This window comes from Formica exsecta, unplaced genomic scaffold, assembly GCF_003651465.1.
Source record: "Formica exsecta isolate Colony F162 unplaced genomic scaffold, ASM365146v1 scaffold32, whole genome shotgun sequence".
Lineage (NCBI taxonomy): Eukaryota > Metazoa > Arthropoda > Insecta > Hymenoptera > Formicidae > Formica > Formica exsecta.
Genome location: NW_021850453.1, coordinates 215905 through 239152, shown reverse-complemented (window position 1 = coordinate 239152; position 23248 = coordinate 215905). Strand labels below are relative to the sequence as shown.

General features: G+C 30.8%; 4 protein-coding genes and 1 long non-coding RNA gene across 15 annotated transcripts; 2 read left to right on the top strand and 3 right to left on the bottom strand.

Annotated features, from left to right (window-relative positions):
* The first annotated feature begins 46 nt into the window (after positions 1-46).
* On the top strand, positions 47-1634 carry LOC115238113. Its single transcript, XM_029811676.1, has 3 exons — positions 47-447; positions 581-666; positions 755-1634. Exons 2-3 carry the CDS (start codon positions 606-608, stop codon positions 1543-1545), a joined length of 852 nt encoding a protein of 283 aa, XP_029667536.1. The 5' UTR covers positions 47-447; positions 581-605; the 3' UTR covers positions 1546-1634.
* A 580-nt stretch (positions 1635-2214) lies between these two features.
* Positions 2215-7651, bottom strand: LOC115238072 (integral membrane protein GPR155). Of its 2 annotated transcripts, none has more exons than XM_029811600.1 (12): positions 7399-7651; positions 7009-7163; positions 6772-6893; positions 6285-6574; positions 5376-6187; positions 5159-5226; positions 4942-5088; positions 4714-4850; positions 4396-4558; positions 4167-4326; positions 3909-4095; positions 2215-3683 (listed from the first exon to the last, which is right to left on the bottom strand). In XM_029811600.1, the coding sequence occupies exons 2-12, from the start codon at positions 7009-7011 to the stop codon at positions 3370-3372; spliced, it is 2403 nt and encodes an 800-aa protein (XP_029667460.1). In that variant the 5' UTR covers positions 7012-7163; positions 7399-7651; the 3' UTR covers positions 2215-3369. The 2 variants fall into 2 exon arrangements, with proteins under 2 accessions (XP_029667460.1, XP_029667459.1); XM_029811599.1 differs by having other exon boundaries at positions 7449-7651.
* A 173-nt stretch (positions 7652-7824) lies between these two features.
* LOC115238031 lies at positions 7825-9868 on the bottom strand. 2 transcript variants are annotated; one of them, XR_003884423.1, is made up of 2 exons: positions 8935-9868; positions 7825-8818 (listed from the first exon to the last, which is right to left on the bottom strand). It is a non-coding gene; the product is annotated as an uncharacterized LOC115238031 (long non-coding RNA). The 2 variants fall into 2 exon arrangements; XR_003884422.1 differs by having other exon boundaries at positions 9006-9868.
* A 1942-nt stretch (positions 9869-11810) lies between these two features.
* LOC115238030 lies at positions 11811-16152 on the top strand. Of its 2 annotated transcripts, none has more exons than XM_029811527.1 (5): positions 11811-11950; positions 13459-13792; positions 13868-14057; positions 14330-14884; positions 14983-16152. In XM_029811527.1, the coding sequence occupies exons 4-5, from the start codon at positions 14441-14443 to the stop codon at positions 15160-15162; spliced, it is 624 nt and encodes a 207-aa protein (XP_029667387.1). In that variant the 5' UTR covers positions 11811-11950; positions 13459-13792; positions 13868-14057; positions 14330-14440; the 3' UTR covers positions 15163-16152. The 2 variants fall into 2 exon arrangements, with proteins under 2 accessions (XP_029667387.1, XP_029667388.1); XM_029811528.1 differs by lacking the exon at positions 11811-11950 and adding an exon at positions 11968-12879.
* Positions 16153-16975: 823 nt separating this feature from the next.
* On the bottom strand, positions 16976-23200 carry LOC115238027 (myeloid leukemia factor). 8 transcript variants are annotated; one of them, XM_029811521.1, is made up of 7 exons: positions 22972-23024; positions 21561-21726; positions 21173-21458; positions 19928-20087; positions 18783-18884; positions 18028-18089; positions 16976-17214 (listed from the first exon to the last, which is right to left on the bottom strand). In XM_029811521.1, the coding sequence occupies exons 1-6, from the start codon at positions 23022-23024 to the stop codon at positions 18071-18073; spliced, it is 786 nt and encodes a 261-aa protein (XP_029667381.1). In that variant the 3' UTR covers positions 16976-17214; positions 18028-18070. The 8 variants fall into 8 exon arrangements, with proteins under 8 accessions (XP_029667381.1, XP_029667384.1, XP_029667380.1 ...); XM_029811522.1 differs by having other exon boundaries at positions 17079-17214; positions 18024-18089; XM_029811524.1 differs by lacking the exons at positions 21173-21458; positions 21561-21726; positions 22972-23024 and adding exons at positions 20218-20503; positions 20606-20791.
* Positions 23201-23248: the final 48 nt, after the last annotated feature.

The following is a 23248-nucleotide window of genomic DNA, read 5'->3' as shown; positions in this document are numbered from 1 at the left end:
TTCGCGAATATAATTTTTGAAATAAAGGGTCGATGTAACTCGAAACTCAATATCGATAATATTATCGCACTCCTTATCAGCGCGCATATATAGGGCAATATTTATCTCTTTTATTCTATTTTAAAAAATATTGGCTTATAATAAAATCTTGTATCTTTTTCTTTATTAAAGATTAAAGATTTAAATAAAACTACAAAACATATCTTACTAAGCAATGACTCACATTTTCGGCATAAAACATTCGTCGTAAAATGACGATGACTCGATGATTTGGTTATGCTTGTTGAATTACATGCGATATGCGATACGTAATTCGTATTTAGTTTGTCGTTTCACGTCCGCATGACACATCGTGTAATAAAAAATGATTACTTTTAAATACCCATATCATTGATATTTTATTGATAAAGTCACTCAAAGTATAAGGGTGAAATCCAATATCACATAGTAAGAGTCGATGTAATCGTATCTTTCCAAGTACATTATCATCTTTCTCTGTATTTTTTATTGTAATCATCACAATAGTGCCACTAGTATAGCCAATAGTATATTTTATCTCTTTTTCTTTTCCTCTGTGAAGCTACGTACAGTGTATCTTATGTAAAATGGCATATATGGAAAAATTACCTGTACTAGAAGGAGCAAGAGTAATTGTTATAGATGAAGGTTGGTTATTTTTTAATCAAATACTTAATCTGAATCAAAACAGTTTATATATGTCTTGCAAGTCAGAAAAGTACTAATTATCTTACAGGATTAGATGTAATGTATGCAGGAACATTAATAGCTGGATGGCTGCATGCGTGGAAGGAGAAGGATCCTAACTATAGTATAGATTTATTGTCATTTTCTGATCCAACATTTTGGTACGACAACGAACCTACACCACTTACATCCAAGAATATACATTTATACGATTATTATACTATAGATGTAAACAAAGTTGCAAAGAAAGATATAGAAAATCTTGAATGTATACTTAAAACTATCAAGTTGAAACCTCGGAATATAGTTATTGTCAATTGCTTGAGTTCCTTAATTCTATACGCAGGTCTAGCAAAGGCTCTATCGTTCATAGAAAAATTAAGTAAGCAGGTGTCGCAACTTATATGCATTTATCGGAGAGATATTATACAGAAAGTTCCCGCAATTGAAACTTTGGGTACTACTTATGTTAAGCTAGAGAAATTTACCGGAATTAGCTCTATAAATGATTTAATTTACACTGCAAGGCTCATCCATAGAAAATTGGGTAGTTCTATAGTATGTCAAACAGAAATAATAAAACAGGAGAGTACATCTTATCGGATTAACGCTGAGAAGATTACAACGGTAAATTTTAGCAAGTCAGAAGCAAATGGAAGTCACGCGGTGAAAATTGAATCATCATTTAGAATAGAGATGAATGCTCGAGAGATGGAACAAAGAAACAAAACTCCTTTACCTTACACTCTTAATACAACAAATACATCCAGAATATTTTATCATCCGGATCATATAGATGATATAGATGAGGACGATCCTGATGACGATCTGTGTTTCTAAATTTATAAGAATTCAGATTTATACATGGACTATATGATTATAATAATAATACATATTTTTTATATAAAATAAAACTATTGTATTTTATATATTTTATTGTTATCCAAATATTTTTTTAGAGCATCCAGTATATATTTTACAATAACGAAAAGAAAAGGAAATAATTTTGTGTGTCAATAAATATTTGCAATTATAATTGTCGTGTATTTATTACTTGTCGGCATACATAGTATATATAAATATTCATTTTAATAAACAATTGAATAATACATGATAGTTTATTATAAAGGAAAAATCAGATAACGTCTCAGTCTAATAAAAAATTTTGGGCTATTATATTCATTGTATAATCTTTACTCGTGGCTATTTCTCATCAGACATATTTTTCATGCTCAGCAATATAAATTATCCAATTCTCTCTCTCTCTCTCTCTCTCTCACTCTCTCTCTCTCCCAAGCCTGATGACGATCTGTGTTTCTAAATTTATAAGAATTCAGATTTATACATGGACTATATGATTATAATAATAATACATATTTTTTATATAAAATAAAACTATTGTATTTTATATATTTTATTGTTATCCAAATATTTTTTTAGAGCATCCAGTATATATTTTACAATAACGAAAAGAAAAGGAAATAATTTTGTGTGTCAATAAATATTTGCAATTATAATTGTCGTGTATTTATTACTTGTCGGCATACATAGTATATATAAATATTCATTTTAATAAACAATTGAATAATACATGATAGTTTATTATAAAGGAAAAATCAGATAACGTCTCAGTCTAATAAAAAATTTTGGGCTATTATATTCATTGTATAATCTTTACTCGTGGCTATTTCTCATCAGACATATTTTTCATGCTCAGCAATATAAATTATCCAATTCTCTCTCTCTCTCTCTCTCTCTCACATATATCTCAAATATATTAATGCAGAATAAAAAAAGTAGAATGCTCAAATGTTTGATATTTGCGGAAGTAGTTTAAAAATACTTTCTATATATACTTCTCTGTCTTCTTTGATTTTAATCATTCTTTTCTCATCATATTTACAACACATCTTTAATTAAATACATTATACTAAATAATTCAGATTTTTGTATAAAATTAGCCTTCTTGTGCTAAAAGATTTCTTATGTCAAACTGTGTATATCAAGAGTGCAGTATGTAATATACTAAACACAGCCTTTACTCATTTTATATATAATTATAGCAAAAATAGTTTTAAAAAACGCTATTTAATACTGATACTGCTTTTCAATAAATAATAGAAATACATTATTGTATTATGCAATGAAGTTTTATGCCATGTTTCATTAACGTAAATATTTCAAAAGATATTTCTCTTTTCGAAATTTTTTCATGATATTTTCGAGATGTCCTATACAAATTATGCCACATAAATAAAATTATATCTTATATTGAAATAACTATGTGCAAATAAATTAACTATATAAATAATCTTTTGTGCTTGCATTTAAATAATTTAAAACACACATATAGTCAAATTCTAGTCACATATTCTCATGATCAATTCAGAAAAACTAAATTCATCTTTCCCTTTGCAGTATTTTGATACTAATTTGTTATTATTTTTATATGAATGGTAGAGATTTTTCTTTCTGAAAAGAAAATTAAGAAGAGAAAGATTGCTCAATCTAGATGAATAAAGAATACGTAAGTTCGACTATATAATATAAATAATCTTAGTTCAATCATTTCTTACAATCGTTCCCCTTATTCAAATATTCAATATTTAAAATATTGATAGGAGTAGAGCTAGTTTGTCTCGTCGAAAACATTTAAAAATTTAACTATACGTTGAACGTATATAGAAGATTTTGATCATAGAAGTGATGTGTACCATCGACATGTTGTAGGACTCTACTCTCTAATAAACAACGACCATATCGGACAGCTTCGTCTCGACTGTTGACAATTCCAACTTCGAGTAACCAGTTGACCAAATCCGATCCCGAAAAGACTCCTTTATATACCTTCAACAATCGCCTACGGCACATAGATATACGTGCCCGACATGCCTCCAAGTGACATTGATTAAATTGTTCTCGGACTGCCCTTACTTCTGTACTAAGAGCATCCTCGCAAGGTAACTGTAATTCTTTTCCTGTCAATATATTAAATATTATAAAATATTATCAAAAATATATCAATCAATAAGTTAATTGGCTATAAAAAATTAACTTATGTTAGGGATCTAAATTTATATAATACTTCTTATTTTGATATCTGCATCTTGTAATATCTATAAATTTACACGCAGAAATATATATGAACTTGTGCATAAATATGAAATGTATATAAAATGTATTATATGTCATAAGGATCATACCAGATTGCCATTTTTTGCACACTTTTCGAAGCCAACCTCCCAATTTACCCAAACTAGGATCTAGTCCAAAGATGGCAAACGCTATTAGAGATTGTCCAAAGTTCAATGCTACATCCAAGAATGCAAGTTCAGCATAAATGCCAGTTAACTGCTCCATTATTAATGTTCCCACAGATATCGATAAACCCTATAATATGTCAGTGTTGATTTCGCATCTTTATAATGTCTAATAATAAGTGATAAAAGTAATTTACGCACAATAAACATGGAACACAGCAATAAGATAAGGAAAACGAGATGTCGCAAAATTTGTGGATCATTATCTGTATCTGTGCCATTTTCTCTATCACAATCTCTCTCTACATCATTAACTCTGCATTCTCCATTCGGACAACCATTTTGAAATTCACAGCCAATTCTAAAAAAATATTGTTTATAAATAATTTGCAAATTTCTATTTATATGTTTCCGTTTTTGATTAACTTACATAGGTGCATTAATTAATGGAGAAATTAAATCTTCCACATCTACTATACTTCTTTCATTACTTTCGATTGTAGTATTTTCTGTATTATTTCTTATATGTTCATATGACATTGTGATGTGCCTTCTTTGATATCTCTGTTGTAAGACCAAACAACCTAATGTCACTATACAGTATAAAATAATTATTAAAAAATTCGTATTACAATAAAGATATTAAATACGTCCTCATATATAGTAACATAATATAATAATAATAATTTAAAACATAAATGTTGCTAAATGTTAAGAATATAAATTAATATCTTTTGTTATAATGTACCTATAAAGCAAAATATTAATATAAATGAAGATGCAGCAGCTTGAGTTCTGCTCAATTGAAAATTCGGATTTTTTAAATCAAGCTCAGATGGAGTTTGTGTAACAATGCACATTACTGTCACCATCAGAAGTGGTATTCTGCAAATTAATTATTATACATTGTATAAATAAATATAGAAATATTTGTATTTAAATTAAAAACTAATGAGAAAAGCTCTCATATCCATACCCCCATCCAATAGGATAAAACCATTTTTGCAGATTTTCAACAAAGGATAACGAGCGTGAACTCAGAAATAGTAATGTTGCTGCAATTGCAGCCGTCCATATTCTGCTTGCATATACACCAGTGGTTATTAAAATGAACTGCACGTACCTATAATTAATAAAACAATTGAAAATAAAATTTTATTTAATAGAAAATGATTGTATGCAGTTTTTATTACCATAATGTTGATCGATTACCGCTTGGGTCAAGTTTTGACCAAATAATCACACCAATCACTGCTGCGAGCTAAAAAATATATTGTATACGTGAAATTAAACTAAGAAACATATCTTAATTTGTTATATATATATATATATATGTATACAAATCTGATGGAGAATTATATAACTCAGAAACGTGACCAAAAATAGATATATATATATATATATATATACCTGTGCAATTACAAGACACAGAGTGCATCGATGAGTGACTTGATTATATCTTTTCCGTCCAAATCCAAGGAAACATATCAACAGCCATATACAAGCTATTACTGACGCAACGCTTATGTCAAAGGAAAAAATATTTAATTGTTGTGCATAATTAGCTGGTGTACTTCCAGCATAAACTGCGTTGACCACTTTAGCCGATACAAACATAAGTGGAGCAGAGAGAAACGTACAAGCTACCATCGCTGACGCGATTAGATCGATTTCCAGATTGTATCGCAAAGTGAAAATAAACAAAGCCGGTGCTGTCGGGATAGTACCGTACAGGAAGCCATAAGTACTCAAATTTCTCGTTTCTGTCAAGTTATCTCCGGCATTCAAGAGAATAATGGATTCTCTTATGACTAGAGGCAGGACTAGCAGCTTCACCGAGATCAATATACCCGGAATAACTAGCGCAGTACCTTTCAATTTGTGTATCTTTCCTACCATCATTGAACCAAGAAGGAACAATGCGCTAGCGGAGAAAGCGTTACCGAATACTTCGAGAATTGCGGCTAGTAAGCGCGGTATGCTGTGGCTAAATATAAGATTGCCTATAATGCCCAAGACTGTCATGAACAGTACTGGATTCAGTACAACACCTTTTACGATGGAATAAACCATGTCCCTACAATTTGTGTGCTCCTCCACGCGTCGCTTGCCTATTTCCAACAATACGAAACCAATCGGATTTAAAATGGCCAGCGATATAGGCGCCATCAGATATAGATAAGCAGCATATTCTGGATGTGTTCTTCCATACAAAGCATTAACTAAAATGGCAATATTTAGTGTGAAGAAATATATTAAATAATATAGAATAGTGTGGAATTATGCATAAATATGATATGATAATTCTATTGTTCTCACTCATTGGATATCCAATAGCAAAATCATTGCTTTGAGTAGTAAATATTGCAAAGAGTGCAGCGCGTCCAGGATTGGATGGCTTTTTAATTACTAATGACACTGCGAGTACTGTAACAAACACACAGCCCTTAGCAAGCAATACAGCGAGTAGAAATTTCCAATTAACCAATGTGAAATCAAGTTTTGCCAGAGACATGAAGATTAGCGATGGCAAAGCAAAAGTGCCCACAAAAGTGTTCAGGCCATTTGCTTCGGTTTTTGTCATCATACCGAATCTTCCCGCTAGATATCTGTGAAATACATATTTTCATTATTAGTATAAAATCTTTAATTAATCATTTAATCTATGTATATTCAACATGTGAAAAAAATTAAGAACAATATTGCAGAGTCTGGGAAAGATTGAAGTATATATTCAAATCCTTAATAGTTTCTTATTTCACTGTTCAGATGAACAACTGATAAATGCATTTATCTATTTTCTTACCCACATAGTATAATACCAAAGCATTGTATCAATGCAAGATATAAATTATCTGTTGGTTCATCCTCGGTTTCTGCGTATTGATTTGTGCTCAAAGATAAAGATGTTGATAATTCTTGATCAATCTGAAATTAAAAAAAAAAAAAGTACACAAGATAAGAGGTGTCTTATATAATATAAATTTGCAAGCAGTGCAATAAAAAAAAGCATCAATTTATTTTATATCTGTAATATATATACCATTTTGTCTACTATATCAATAAAACTATCATCTCTTTAACATATCGTACGTAGTGTTGTAAAAGTGGTCCTCTTGTATAATAAACTCGTATGAAGTTTTCATATTTCCATTAATATTAACAAAGGATACGCTGTTTTAAAAATACACGAACAATCTGTAATCACACAAGAGTTTCTTCTTTAATTCTAATTCTTCCATATTCTTATTTTTTTACGTTCTAATATAGATTTATTAATAACATATGTTTAGAGGAAGGAAAATCAACAATTATGAAATATTATATATTTCAATATGTGCACACATGCAAAAATATAAAATTTATATAAAACTGTAAAGTATTCTGTTGACAGAGAAAAGGTAAGTTATTTCAGGCAATCATAGCAATCTACGTTTTTGACAACTCGATCATATGTGATTTGACACTTGATCGCACGACTACCTAAAACGTCACTGTATGTGAGAAATATCGGTCAATCGGGATACATATTTTTCCGGTCTGAAAACGCGCTAAAGGAGCGGAAAGTTCCCGAGTCCCAGCGAACGCTATCCGTTATCTCAATATTAGCGACGAGAAATGAATAAAGATTGCTATCAATCATTACGCTCAAGGACAAAGTCCGGCATAGCGTAAGCCATTCATGGCACGCACATCACAGGTGATACCGCGCAGTCGCGAATATTGGCGGTCTCAATAAATGCGCAAAATGCATGGCGATTGGCTCTTCGCGCATCATATGATCCGCTCTAGGTAATCACGTGTCCAGGTATAACCAGCTGAGTAAGTTTTTAAAATGTGACAGAGAGAAAATATATGATCTGTTATATTTAAATATTTATTATAATGTTTTTGTTCTCTCTTTCTTTTACAATTTGTACATACATATCCCAAATTGAAACGTGTAGTATCGATAATTTTTATAAATATTGTTTAATATATATAATATATCTTCATATATATTTATACATTTGAATTATAAAATTTATGTATAACATTTATCTTGTGTAACATTTATCAGTTTTGTCTTTTCAGACAAAATGTTATATGTTAGATTATCGAAATTGGAACATTATATATATATATATATATATATATATCATCATCCAGTTAGATTTTTATACTTCGCTGCTGGCGACTTTTTTATATATTTCATGTGAATTTGTATTTTTTTTTAATAATCTATTCATTTTTTGAATCTTAATTTTTTAATTTGAATGTATTTTATTCACGGTCATCCGTTCACTTTAGCTTTTTATAATCTTATCCTTCATTACATTATTACGGATATATTTTCTATTTAAAGATGTAACAATTTTATTTTAATTATATAAATGCTTCCATATTACACTTACATCATGTTTCCATCCTTTTAAATAAATCCAGATATTAAAATATTCAATGTACACGTGCGTCTTGAACATATATATGTACGCACTCATCAAATCATATATATATATATGTATATATAGCAGTAAATAAATCAAAATAAAAACTATTCGATAACATGATACAAATGATGTAAATAACAAATATCATTAAAGTATCGTAAAGACGTCTAATCTTTCAGATAAGTGCGACTTTTTCTCTTCTAGAATATACTACTGCGTAAAAGTATATTTTAAATGAGTTTTTGATACGCAATATTTATTTACACTCATCGCGCCAGTTATACGCAGAAATGTTGGAGAATACATATATATATATACAGACTGATGAGAAAATAATTTGCGTTTAACCGCGTTTAAAGCGTTTTAGTTTTAACGTATGCTGGCTCTTGCTGCTCTGAATATTTTTTGTAAATATATTTTCATCTGAAAGAAATAATGTATTGTATGACATAAAAAAGCAAAATTTACAAAAAAATGTACGTTAGTTAGATACGTGTTAATGACACGTAACATTATATATCGAACGATATCATGCTCACGTATATCATATTATCCACTCGATGAAATTGCGCCGCAATTTTACAATTCAACGACATATTGCAAAACATACCGCTTTTTCATACAACTTTTTCCTTGAGCCATATAATTTCCAACAAGCACTTTTTCGCATTCTTCGGCCACGCCAACGCATGTTGTTATTCACGCTTACGTAAGCAGCTCGATGTATGTAATTGCAGTCCTATACTGATATTTATATAGCAGAGGTGCTTCATTTGATTGTCGAAGTCGCATATCGCTGAGGATCTTGTATCTAGGTTTCTTCGACGACACATAAATTCCGACTAATTCCTATTCATCGAATAAATATGCATTCGACGATAAAAGAAAAGAAAACTGTAAACAAATTGTCTACAATTAGTATAAAACCGTTGAACGTGTGTTGAAAAAAAAGATACCCGTCTATTTAGATTTTAGAAAAAGGCTAATTCGATGATATTTTTTTCTATATTGTTTTTTTTATCTTTGATAAATTTTAAGATTTCAAATTTCAAATGGGAAAAGAAAACACATTGTGTACAAGAATATTTATTATATAGTATGTACTATTACTAAGCATTACACCGATCTTGAATATTTTAAACCGAAACTATTGAATGATACCGAATGGCGGAAATAAGCCTTGTTTCGTATGTTTACGAAAAAGATTGCAATGATTAATTATTAATGTATGTATCTCTGTGTGGCGAACGGTAAATGCGTCACTATGACTATGCATGAGTCATACATGACTCCGGATGTGAAGCACGGTACAAAGAACCGCTTTATCAATCAACAGATTTGCAACGGATGTCTCGAACAATCGCTCTTATTAGATAACAAATACTGGGAAAATTTTCTCAAATCAGTCTTTTTAATAAATTTCTATTATCAATTTGGGTAATTAGAGATGTTGATTATTCATAAGCAGCTTTAGAATATATATATATATATATAATATATATATATATATGTATGTATATAAAAATAACATGATAACGTAACAAATATTATATTTGCCTAGAATATTTGCTAGTAATAAAGTTAGATAATATTTTAAATCTGTCAATGTGACGCGATGAATAACGCATAAAGCTTTACGCGCGGACTTAGTTCTTGCGCAATATTACAAAAGAATGCCTCCATTTGATTCCGACACGCTAGCATACGCTAGCTCTAATAAATACATAAACGGAAAATATATTCTACGCAGTAGACGAAGGAGAGCGTGGCAATTGGTTCATATCCAATTCTCATGAGCGAATATTGCATTACTGCGCCGTAGCTTTAATCGGGTCATACGATAATCACGTGGACGATAGTAAGCATATTTAACTGTTTGGGTTTGGAGAGGTCCGTGACATGGCTAGAATCTCGTCGATCGAGCAATTTTAAGATCGTTTCGATACCATATCGTTGATAAAATATACATAGGCATAGAACGCGAGCACGTAGCAAACAATGTCACATAAAAAAATCAAAGTTTTAAAATACTATACAAGAATCCGTTTCTCCGTAGAGAGAAACATTATGCCAGCTGGCGAAACTTGCAACCGTCCATCGCAGATGTGTTCGTCTCTTAATCCCGAATACGAGGGTATATATCCGTGATGAGAGTTATTCGCGTAAAAACTTGCGCAAGCAAACTCTTGTAATGATTTATGATTTTGGCAACTTCCGCAAAAACATTGCCTATAACGTATGTAACGTACGTGTGAAGAGCGGCTGCGCTAATCAAAGTCGCGTAATCGCGTGTGACGTTCAAGGTCTTTCGAAATAGCCGCTGACGATGAAAAAGACGCGCGAAGTAGAATGAAAACGCGAGGAGTTACCCGATACGGGTTTTTTCCATCTCCGAAGAAGACTAATCAAAGCTACGATAAACAAATTAATAATAAAAATTATTTAAAAGGTTTTTAAAATAATTATTTAAAACACGCTAATCTTGGACGAGTCTTATTCTTTTGTAATCTTTGTTGTTCATTTTTTTATATTTTATATCGGCGCTGTTTTTTTAGCAATAAAATCTATCTCGCTTTTTCATTCTTCATTATTAATTCCTGTAATCGTAGAAGCGACTGTCATCGGTGATTGTGACGTCACAAACATATGATACGAACAGCTGAGAAATAATTTCGAGAGGCACGACGCCATCGACCAATCACATTCAAATCTGACCTCATTCCTCCATCATCACCATAAATCCCTATCTTTTAAGATCATGAAATTATCTGCTACGTAAGAAACTAGCCGAAGTTATTTCTTACATCTATATAAACATAACATATGTACATGTATCCATAACGAAGGAAAAAAGAGGGATATATATATATATATATATATATTTTTAGGATGTTTTCTTACTGTAAACGACCTTTAAAATCTAAATTATTACCCGAGATCTCTTCAATCATACACTTGAGCGATATATCTCGCGTAAACAACACAAATTCCTGACAACAAACTTCACTATACGTAAGTATATTCCGGGAAAAGAGTTTATATATAATTACGTTTTCTATTTGATTATGCATGGATTTTTTTCCGGTTAATTTAAGATAATTTAATCATTTTTGAATAGATGTCTAATCGAAAAAACTTGTTCTTTAAAACAGTGCGAGTAAAAAAACCAAAAGATTAAACTACAGTAGCAAAAAAAAAAAAAAAAAAGAAAGAGAGAAACAAAAGTTGGCAAACATTTTATCAGCGCGAGATAATTGCAAGTGTGTGGTTTTATCGGTGAACTTGGATGAAGAATGATGGTATCGCAATCACGTGGAGAAACGCGCACACATAAGCATGTCTCGATGGGCGAAGCGGGTGAAGCGGGTGAAGCGGGGACGATCTAAAGACAGGAGCAGAGGGGGAGGGACGGATAGAGAGGGCCGCTGAGCAACATATATAACCCTTACGTCCGCGTCCTACCTCTCAGTTCTACTTGGAGATCGGACACGTGAGTCTCCGGAACATTGCTCGCGAAGAGAAAGTTTTTGTTTGTTTGGTGCGCTCGTTGTATGGGTAAGTGTTGGATGAGAAAGACGCGCGATGCTCGATATCGAGATCCGTGTGAGTTAAAAATATTATCCAAATTTATTACCGAGCTTATCGAGATTTATATTTAAGAAAATACACGCGCGAATGTGCGTGACGTTCTGTTTTGAAAATCCTTTCCTTACAAAAGAAAAATTCTCACTTTTTTTTTCGAGGTCTACGAATCATCGATGATTCACATCCATATGTAAGCGTTAACGAATTCGACAGCGCGGAAGAGAGTGAGAGAAAGCGGCTTGTCAATCAGTCTCTTTATCGCAAAAAAAAGTCGACGAGTTTCTTTCGATTAAAAGAAAAGTCGACGTAGTATTCTTTTCTCGTCTTTTTTCCTTTCTTTTCTTTTCTTTTCTTTTCTTTTCTTTTCTTTTCTTTTTTGACACTTGACGATCTTCAGACTGTGTACGATAGATTTTGACAGGTTGGTCGTCTTGGCGAGCGATTATCTCCCGGTTGTGATCGAAGGCGAAAGTTTTCGTAGAGTATCGCGGATCGCGACGGAGAAAATTCCTTGGACGAGAAAGAGCACGGATAACGGATTGTCCCGTTCGGATCGGTTCGGTTCTCTCTCCCTTTTTTTTTTTTTTTTTTTTTTTTTCCTCAAAGAATCTTGGCGCGGCAAACGACGAACGACGAACGACGAACGACGCAGCGCGTATTTAGCGGACGGAATCGCAGATCGCAGACGTGACAACGAAGGTCGCCAGTAGACACGTGGCACGCGCTACGTATCTATTTGGTCGCGTATAGTCGTGTATTGATTCACCACGCGCGTCCTCTGAACCTATATACCGCCATGTTGGATACCGAACCGATGACAAATTCAATCCGCCTCTCCGCACTAATTTCGCAGATCTTCACCGTGCTGATCCGTGTGCTCAAATAGCAGTGGACTTGCGGTAATCACCTACGTAAATATGGTTATTTCTTTCTTACGCGAGATAGCCCGAGTGACTGAAAGAATTAACACCAATACCTCATTACGATGTTGCGCGGTAGCGTTACGTCACGATTGAAATCTGTTATCTGTCTGTGTAAAGAATATTACGCTCTGTGTACATCATATATCATATCACATTGAATCATAATCCAAAGCAGGAAATTTCGTTTTCGTGAAATTGCAATTGGGAATATATTTTGATAGATTTTTGACAATCTTTTTGACAACCGCGAGAACGCGTTATTAGGTCTACTCTACTCGTTGCACTTTTTACATTGTCTTACTTTTTTCTTCAATATCAATATATAAATATTTCCATAAAATACACCTCTTTAATTTTGAATACAGAAAACACGAGAGAAAGTGCAACTGGAACAAAAATCCTTAAAATAATATAAAAATAAATATACTATTTTATAATAAGCTGTCGCTGAAAAGCAACACTTTCACAAAAGACTCGCAATGCTTAATCTCTATCGTTTCATTTTATAATAACTTAAAAACTTGAACGCGTTTTGTAATATTTACGTATGCATAGAGCGAGAGAAGAGTATAAAACACGGAGAGAGCCCTGTGGAGCCAATAAGCAGCTGCAGGGACGAGCATGGCTTTGTGCCAACGGTTGGTCGCTGGGGCAACGAATGGCCGAGTTGACTCGAGACGGCAGAGATATGGTGCCAGCCACAGGGGCAGGCACGCGGGCCCTGGATCAGGGGTGTTCCGCTACCCCTGCCGGTCTGGGCCCATTACGAGTCACCAGCCCTGACCGTTTCCACGGTCGAACAGTATGAGGAATTAGCAGGCAGCGTTGAACTTGAAACGCAACGCTTATTGCGTGAGCATCGCTATGATACTATTGGTAATTTCCTCAGGTATGTAACGCAATCTCTCATCTTAATCATTCGTCTTTACGTAATTAAAAATACAACGAGCAATAACGACAACAGGTTCTATAAGGACTATATTGCAAGCGGAGAGAAAGCACTGGATCGATTTTACCGAAAATATCAGCCTCTAATAACACATGAACACCATACTTGCGTCGGTCTTGGATTTGAATTATTACATCGATTAACAGATTTGAACAAGCGATTCCCAGGAATAGCGAGTGGCCTCTACTTAGTATCTTGTGAAGAAGTATGTTTGACATATTTATAAAAATATAGATTATAATTAATACTCTAACAGAAGTGTTATCGTAGTTAAAAGCGCAAAATATTTTATTTTAACACCGATAAAACTATAATATATTATGGATATAGCATGATATTCAATGCTCTTGCATAAAGACATAATTTGAATTTTATCAATTAATGTTTTTGTTTTGTTAATTTTTTTTCCTTTTTCTTTTTTTTTTGTTTTTTGTTTTTTTTTAATGTTAATTTATGAGAAAAATCAATGTGTTACAGACGATTGGAGATATCGCCGGTTATGTCGGTGGTCCACCAGCGGCAGATAGCGGCGAAAAGGAGCATGTATTAGTGTGCCTGAAAATCGAGATTAGCGGACGTCGCGGCGTCATGCTACTCGATCCCGGTTACCATGTTGCGCGCGTTATCACTGTGATGGCCGATAAGTTATACCCTCATACAGGCTGGTTCACGCAATCCGATGAGCCGACTTGCAAGAAAGAGTACAATTACTGTCTGTGCGCTGACGATCCTGATTATGTCGAATGGCATGAAAGAAAAATTCAACCTGGTGCCTTGGAGAGAACGCAAGTCGCTCTCATTTATGTGGCAAGGCCATATTTAACTGCCATTGACGTTACGGAGCGTAGAAACTTGGTTTATAATCACAGAAGTCTCCTTGCCAGAGATACTAAGGGTCATGTTACTGCCGGCATATATTTCTCCGTTATACTAGACATGAACGACGCACAGACCTTCACAATTTTCTATCAGACTGGTAATGGGAAAAAGCGAGTCAAGATGGCATTTAATAAATTTTGCGATTCATATAAGGTACAGTTCTTGATATTAATTAGTACTAAAATCAATCAAAATGGAAAATTGTTGTTTTGACGAAATGTAAAAATAGCAAAATTTATCCTTTATTTTAGGTAAGTCCTAACGCTGAGGAAATAGAGATATTAGCGGAATGCGCACGACAACTTGACATTTCGCAAGATGCTTTGAAGGACATACTCTTTGCCCTAGCTGCAATCATGAGCGATTCGTCATTTGTGGCGCAACTATTGGCTATTAATGCGAGAATCAACACCTTAGCAGAGGCAAATTAACAAACAGAGGTTATTCTACCCAACATAGCGTCACAACATTATGTTTCATTATTTTTTTGCCAGCTTTCCTCATGTTCTTTTTCTTTTATATATTATATATTTTTCATACTTTATTATCTGTTCTTTTACTTGTGGTTACATTTTATTACAATGTTTGTATATCTGTAAATATACAAATGAGTCATGTAATCTTGTAAAAAGTACTTTTACACATATAGATTAACAAGATAAATTGATTTAAATGTAAAAAAAAAAAACAATTATTTAAATTAATTAAAAAGAAAATTACACAAATTGCATGTACAAATTGTATATTGTACATCGATGCACAAAAATACGATCGCCGAAATTTATTATTGTACATAAAACTATTAATCATCAATTCCATAAGAGATATGTCTCGTTTGAATTACATGACTCAAATTTGTATATAACAAAGCATTGTTTTCTTATGACTCGTAAAAAAATTTTTTCCAAATTTCTGCCACTGATATTGTATTTTATTTACATATGCATTTCAATGAAAACATTAACATATGTGATCAAGTGGCATGTTTATAAAGCACACATATATGATTTTAAGTTTAATAATTTTATATTTGTTTCTTTTGTTCAGAATACAGGCAAAGCCTAATAATCTAATTTTATGTTAAGATACATTTAAAGTGTTTTTAAATATTACTTCGCTTTTTTATATTTTACTATTTTATTTTACTTGGATACTATAAACTTTCATATGCTATATGCTCATATATTAGCATTCTATGCTAATATAATAGATCAGTGTGATAATATTTTCATTGAGTAATTGAACTAAAGCAAATTATAGATTACTATATATTTATGTAGGTGGGACTACACTAAAATTGTATTTATACAAGGGATGATTTTGTTTTATCATTTCTTCTTTAGAATAATATACTATGTATGTATATCTTTCAATTGTGAACAGTAAATTGACTTTATTTGAATAAATGATTTGACAAACAAGATATTGTATCGATAATACTCGACCTCGATAAATGTACTTTAAAATTATAAACTTCTTACACTTCTCCATTGATGAGAAGTTGGTTATACAGGACATTTAAGGTCTAGAACATATTTGAAACGAGAAATCATTTATTTCCTTTTTCTTTATATTTTTGAATATTCCATGATACAATAGTGAAATTAATGTCGATGATAAACTGGGTGGTCAGTAAGGATGTAACATGTATCTTGATTACATAAGAGAGTGTTTCATTCCACATTTAAACTACATTTTTTATATATCAAATCTCAAAAATTAAATCTAACAAAACTTTAATTTATAACTGTCCATAGATATTATCGCACTTCTTAAACGGAATTGTATTTTCTTATCCCTACTATATCCATACATCTCCGACACATCTAATAAACATAACATTTTTAAAACAGGATACATTTGAAGAAAAAATGCTACATAATCTCCTTTAATATCTTTATAAACAAAAGAAAAATTCACGTTATAATTTTTTTAAAATTTATTTTTGTTTTAAATTTTTATAATGAAAAATGTAACTGAGATTAAACCGTCGGTTAATCTAACCGGACTTTGTGAAATTGGCCCTTAGGGTGCCGTGTAACAGAGCTCATTTACACACAAATCTATTCGAATAAATTATTCATATACAAAATAAAAAATTTTATTGCAACTATTTAAATGATATATATATATATATCAAAATATTAATATTTTATCAGAGAGAGAATGAGAGAACAGAAAGCTGCAGAAAAAAATTAATGGAACATTTTCTAAGAATGTTAATGATTACGAAAAAGCACAATATATTCCTAGTCTGTTTAATTTAAATTTCGTTACATGAGATTTTATTATAGGTTGCAGATAAAATATGTTGCAGATAATAGTTTAAAATATTCTAGTCGTCACTATCGGATACAGCTTGGTGACGCTTATTACTAACTTGTCTATCTGGTTTATGCTCGCGCTTTCGAGATCCTGATGCAGACGGTGATGCCGATAACACTTCAGCTCTCGAAGATGTTGCAGATTCTGGAGGCTTGAAGCTATAAACATATAACAAATTAACGCCTTGATATTTTTACATAAAAATAAGAAAGGAACAAGTCTAAAAAGAAAGATGAAGCATAAATATTCTTCACAGCAGAATTATTATTGAAAATTGTACAACTTCTAAGTGCGATAAAAAAAAAACAAACAAGAAACAAAAATGCAAGCGGAATAAGCAAATCATGCTCCTGTCTTATAATAAGATAAAATTGCTATTATATATTCTGCCAATTACATTTTCGCTTGAAGATAAGGGATATATACATATATTCTCATATAAGTGATATTTCAAGAATGTATGTATGTTTGCAAGCTAATATGAAAAAAAGCACAGCATTTGTTACAACTATTCATTAATATTGGAAAATATTTAGTAATAAGACATGTCATATATTATTTTGGATTATGGTTGATACAAGGTATATACAAGAAATCTAATACAAATAACAATAACGTACAACTATTATTATATTTAATTAATTTATTATTATATTTAATTAATGTTAATATTGACTATAAATATCACCATTGATTTTGAATCATTCTGTAATCTAATGGTGAAAGAAGTTGCATTAATGCATAACATCTAACGTTTTTTCCTAATCTGTTGTATAATAGAATTAATTGTTCTCATTCCAAAAGTTGTGTGTGTGATATACATATACATATACATCCTAATACATCAACCTATTAAAGATATTATTAATCAGAATATGTTAAACAATTTGTAATTATAGATTAGTACCAAAAGTAAGATTGAAACGAACAAAACAAATAATAAATAATAGAACAAAAGGCAACGTACTTACGTTGCGCAAGTGTCACTGCTGTATATATTATGCTTTTAACTTATTAATATTTGCGGCTGTACCTGTAATACACATACAAGATGGTATATTCTACATCAATCTTAACAGAATTATTACATTACGAATTATGCATTCTATATATGACATACTGCAATCTTGATATGATTAAAACCACAGTATTGATAGCATACAAAAAAATAAAAGTAATAACAAAGATGCTAACTAATGTTAAATAATTAAAATCTTGCATTTCACTGTACTAATATGAATACTTTGTTGGAAATTATATGAAATTTATGGAAATCTTGTGAAATAGTGGAACAAGACTAATAATATTCTTAAAAAATGCTAAAAAATTGACTTAGAACTTAAAGTTTAATTTAGAAAAATTATACTTTTAAAAATGATATCTATAAGATATCTATTACACTTATAAAATTTAATTGCAAAGTATATGATGTCGCTCACACACATTAATAAAAAACAATAGTAAAATATATATAAATAATTATTAGTCACACACAGAGCACTGTTATCATTTCTCTACATATAAGCATTGCAATGCATTTTTCTTTCTTAATTTTAGATGATAATGTATGTACTGATGGAAGACAGATTTTCGATTTTTAAATTAAATGAAAGTAAATCGCTTATTTTCGCTTTTTTAAAGACACGCTTTCAAAGACAGAAATTGCAAGCTTTAATCTTAAATCCAGCAAGTAGTAATGGCAGAAATCAATTGAAATTAAACTTACCGTGTAGAAGGAGAAGTAGTATTTTTTACTTTGGAAGGATTTAAGGCCCTTATAGCACGTCTAGCACTGGGTATCCATCTTGTACCTTTATTAGAATGTCGACTACAAAAGCATATGACAACAGAACCAATATAAACAAAGTATATAAACAAAGAAAACTAAAAAAAATACTCTAACAGAAGAATAAGTAACAATACAATAAAATAATAAAAAGATACCGTATGAGACGAATATTTTATAAATCATAATTATCATCACATTGATCTTTTTTCTATATCAGTATTTGTTTATTAATCATCTTATTTCTCTCATTCGCGATGACAAGAGAAAACTACACAATAATAAATATGCAATAAAATATAATTTATTTAATCTAATTTGTGAAGAAAGGGATAGAGATTTTATTTTTCTTATAAATTTCAAAAATTTTCTCTCTCTACTGTATAAAATAATAGAGTAAAAATAAATGTTGTGATATAAAAACATCCATGCTCTTATAGTATATATTAAAAAGCAGACATGCATAAATCTATTTCAAAGCTGCATATACAGAGAAAGAAAATGGAAATATACAAAGTGGAAAACACATGACCAAATGGCAAAATCCTCTGTTTCTACTTATTATTTTCTGGTGTGCGTATCTTCTATTTTTTGCATCTACTGTGCAAATATCAAATTTGTCAATATAAGTATTGTCAATCGTTTAATGAATTATTTTCAAAGCTAATAATTCAATAAACAAAATTGACATCATAAGATTTTTAAAAATTTGACAATATATAATATAATATATAAATAATATGTAGAACAAAAAAGCTTATTAGGACACCCAATTATTCCAAATTAATCTATCTTTATAAATGCATAAAACTGCTAATATTAATTAGTTCTTAAAAATAATTTTCGATTATACTAGCTTTTTTCCTTCAGGATGTGATAAAATAGTATTCTATTGTGCATGTCAATATGAAAGATATAATACTAAATGGTGAAAATATGTAAACGTGAACAAAGAAATATTATACTAAAAAAAAGATACATGTATCATACAATCTTATAATTTCCCAATATGTATATATATAAGATTAGTTTTCATAATAATTCTCTCTATATATTTTAGTATGTTTTGAATTTAAAAAACTAACCTTGCTGATGGATCTGTGGTAGATGGTAAGGCCAACTGTCTTGGCTCTGGTCGATGCCTGCTGTTACTGACAACTCTAGCTGAATTTCCACTATCAATTGCACTAGTACGTACCCGCCGCGTATGTGATTCCCATTCGCGATTAAAAGTCTCTGCCTCTTCTATAATAAATACACAAATATATATAATTTGTAGAACAAAAATGTAAATCTAGAAATATGCAGTATATATATATATATATATATATATAATTTTTATAATTTTTGAAGCTACAAATTAAAATAAAATTACCTTCTTCAAGATTGATAAATTCCTGTCGTTCTTCCTCCTCACCATGCATATTACGTTCTCTTTCAAGGATATGTGCTCTGTCGCCTATGTGATGACCAATAGCCATTTTCCTTGTTCCAGTACGAGAATCACTTACTGTCTGTTTAGTTTCTTTTATGCCACCAGGTGCCATTCTGGTAGACATGGTTTCCTGGTAAACTTGTGGACGTCCATCGGGACCGTTGGACATAGTCATAACAGATTGACTCATAAACGAATGACAATTTCCATCAGTTGCCATGTTGTTCTAAAAATTAATTGTAGTAAGAGATAATTTTAAAGTTGTGTTCATGATTATTATTATTTAGCCAATGGCAAATGTTAATTTGATATCTAAAATTATACTTACAAAACCAAATCTTCCAAAATGTGGATCAAACAAGGAGACTGACATATCATTTTGAGATCCTCTACCATGATGGAGCATAAGAGCATTTTGCCCCATCATCTCAAATGGATTATGGAACATAGAGTTCATCATGCTGTTCATCTGCCTCATGGTATGCATGGAAGATCTGTTGATCATAAATTATAGTTCCAAAATTCATGCTTTTACTCTCAGATTTTTTTAATTTGAATATAAATAACGTAATAATTTATATTATCTTAAAACATATCAGCGTAATCAGGACAAAGATACAAAAGAAAACAAATGACACAACATAGACCGATTGCTATAGAAACCTTTACTTGATATTGATTATATTTATAAGAATTAAAAAAACAAGTAATTATTTTATGACATTATATATAGTCTTTTAATAATATATATAATTCTCAATTAATAATATTGTTGATATATATAAAGTATATGTTATTAAAATGCTACATATTATATCTTCTCTTTTTTGCAAATTTCTATATATATATATATAATTTTTATAATTTTTGAAGCTACAAATTAAAATAAAATTACCTTCTTCAAGATTGATAAATTCCTGTCGTTCTTCCTCCTCACCATGCATATTACGTTCTCTTTCAAGGATATGTGCTCTGTCGCCTATGTGATGACCAATAGCCATTTTCCTTGTTCCAGTACGAGAATCACTTACTGTCTGTTTAGTTTCTTTTATGCCACCAGGTGCCATTCTGGTAGACATGGTTTCCTGGTAAACTTGTGGACGTCCATCGGGACCGTTGGACATAGTCATAACAGATTGACTCATAAACGAATGACAATTTCCATCAGTTGCCATGTTGTTCTAAAAATTAATTGTAGTAAGAGATAATTTTAAAGTTGTGTTCATGATTATTATTATTTAGCCAATGGCAAATGTTAATTTGATATCTAAAATTATACTTACAAAACCAAATCTTCCAAAATGTGGATCAAACAAGGAGACTGACATATCATTTTGAGATCCTCTACCATGATGGAGCATAAGAGCATTTTGCCCCATCATCTCAAATGGATTATGGAACATAGAGTTCATCATGCTGTTCATCTGCCTCATGGTATGCATGGAAGATCTGTTGATCATAAATTATAGTTCCAAAATTCATGCTTTTACTCTCAGATTTTTTAAATTTGAATATAAATAACGTAATAATTTATATTATCTTAAAACATATCAGCGTAATCAGGACAAAGATACAAAAGAAAACAAATGACACAACATAGACCGATTGCTATAGAAACCTTTACTTGATATTGATTATATTTATAAGAATTAAAAAAACAAGTAATTATTTTATGACATTATATATAGTCTTTTAATAATATATATAATTCTCAATTAATAATATTGTTGATATATATAAAGTATATGTTATTAAAATGCTACATATTATATCTTCTCTTTTTTGCAAATTTCAGTGCAAATTATACAAAAGTAATTGCAATTACAATATATGTTTCATTAAAACAAATCATAGAACAATCCTTTTAAAAAATAGATATATTTTTTTCTTTTTCTGGTCTCTTTATCTCATTGTCAATAATTATTTTATAGAAAAATACCATATCATATTTCTTCAAATATAAAAAAATATATCTCTTTATATATATCTATGTTACATCTTGATACGTGGATTTAAGATCCAGATTAATAAAAAATTTTTTGATCAATTTAAATAAGAGGGAGCTATATACAAACAGATGAATAAATACTTTGATTAATTTATAATATATATGTATATTTAACTATCAGATATATTTATATATTTATCATATTATATATATTTATTTAATAAAAATAAAATCTCTATTTGTAGAATATACCTAGTCTTCTTATATAAAAAATATCTAAGACATCTTTCATAATTATTTACAAGAATGTTGCATACGTGTATCATGGTACAAAGTATTCATAACAAATTGTCAGTTGAAGCTAAAATCACTTCATGTTCTTATATGACAAAAAAATCGGTCCAACGGTTTTCTATGAAATATTTGATAAAAACTAAAAGAGAAAAGCAAAATATATTTAACTCTATGAGACTTTATGAGATACGCAACCTCTATCTCGCATAAATAATAATAACAATCTCTTGCATTTAAAAAATGTAAGCTACATTTTTGACAAAGGTAATTAAAACTTTATTGTCAAGCAAGATAAGTCATAAATATATATTTGTGTCTCTTTCTCTCTCTCTCTTTTTCTTTCGGACAGATTCACGCGATCCGTTGCTCTCCAAATGGAAGAGAGAGAGAGAATATATATATATATATATATATATATATATATTTCTAGTAGATATCGTGGTGAAGCTTACCCGAAAATGTTGAAAATATCATCATCGCCCATAAATGACCCGAACAAAGACATCTTGCCGGATACCTTCGAGAACTCGTGCTCGAGATTGGAAAAATTCACTTTAGCGATCGATAGAAAGTGGATTTTCTACTATGCGTTACACGTACGAAAACGACTGACTGAATGTTGCAACGAGCAAGAGCACCTTTTCCGTTTGCGGAAATTTCCAGAACTGTCCAGGACTGATTCGCGCAAGTGTGATACGTCATGTGTCATATTACAGATGGGTGGTATTC

What these genes read in the sequence shown, in the direction of transcription:
- LOC115238113 (XM_029811676.1), top strand. Translation starts at nt 606, where the DNA reads ATGGCATATATGGAAAAATTACCTGTACTAGAAGGAGCAAGAGTAATT. An exon ending in AGTAATTGTTATAGATGAAG is followed by an intron (nt 667 to 754) that starts GTTGGTTATTTT and finishes ATTATCTTACAG; the next exon opens with GATTAGATGTAATGTATGCA.
- LOC115238072 (XM_029811600.1), bottom strand. An exon ending in TTTGGTATTATACTATGTGG is followed by an intron (nt 6,575 to 6,771) that starts GTAAGAAAATAG and finishes TGTATTTCACAG; the next exon opens with ATATCTAGCGGGAAGATTCG. An exon ending in TTTTATCCTATTGGATGGGG is followed by an intron (nt 4,851 to 4,941) that starts GTATGGATATGA and finishes ATTAATTTGCAG; the next exon opens with AATACCACTTCTGATGGTGA.
- LOC115238030 (XM_029811527.1), top strand. Translation starts at nt 14,441, where the DNA reads ATGCTACTCGATCCCGGTTACCATGTTGCGCGCGTTATCACTGTGATG. An exon ending in AATTTTGCGATTCATATAAG is followed by an intron (nt 14,885 to 14,982) that starts GTACAGTTCTTG and finishes CCTTTATTTTAG; the next exon opens with GTAAGTCCTAACGCTGAGGA.
- LOC115238027 (XM_029811518.1), bottom strand. Translation starts at nt 23,024, where the DNA reads ATGTCTTTGTTCGGGTCATTTATGGGCGATGATGATATTTTCAACATT. An exon ending in ATTTTGGAAGATTTGGTTTT is followed by an intron (nt 21,459 to 21,560) that starts GTAAGTATAATT and finishes ATTAATTTTTAG; the next exon opens with AACAACATGGCAACTGATGG. An exon ending in ACCACAGATCCATCAGCAAG is followed by an intron (nt 18,885 to 19,927) that starts GTTAGTTTTTTA and finishes ATGCTTTTGTAG; the next exon opens with TCGACATTCTAATAAAGGTA.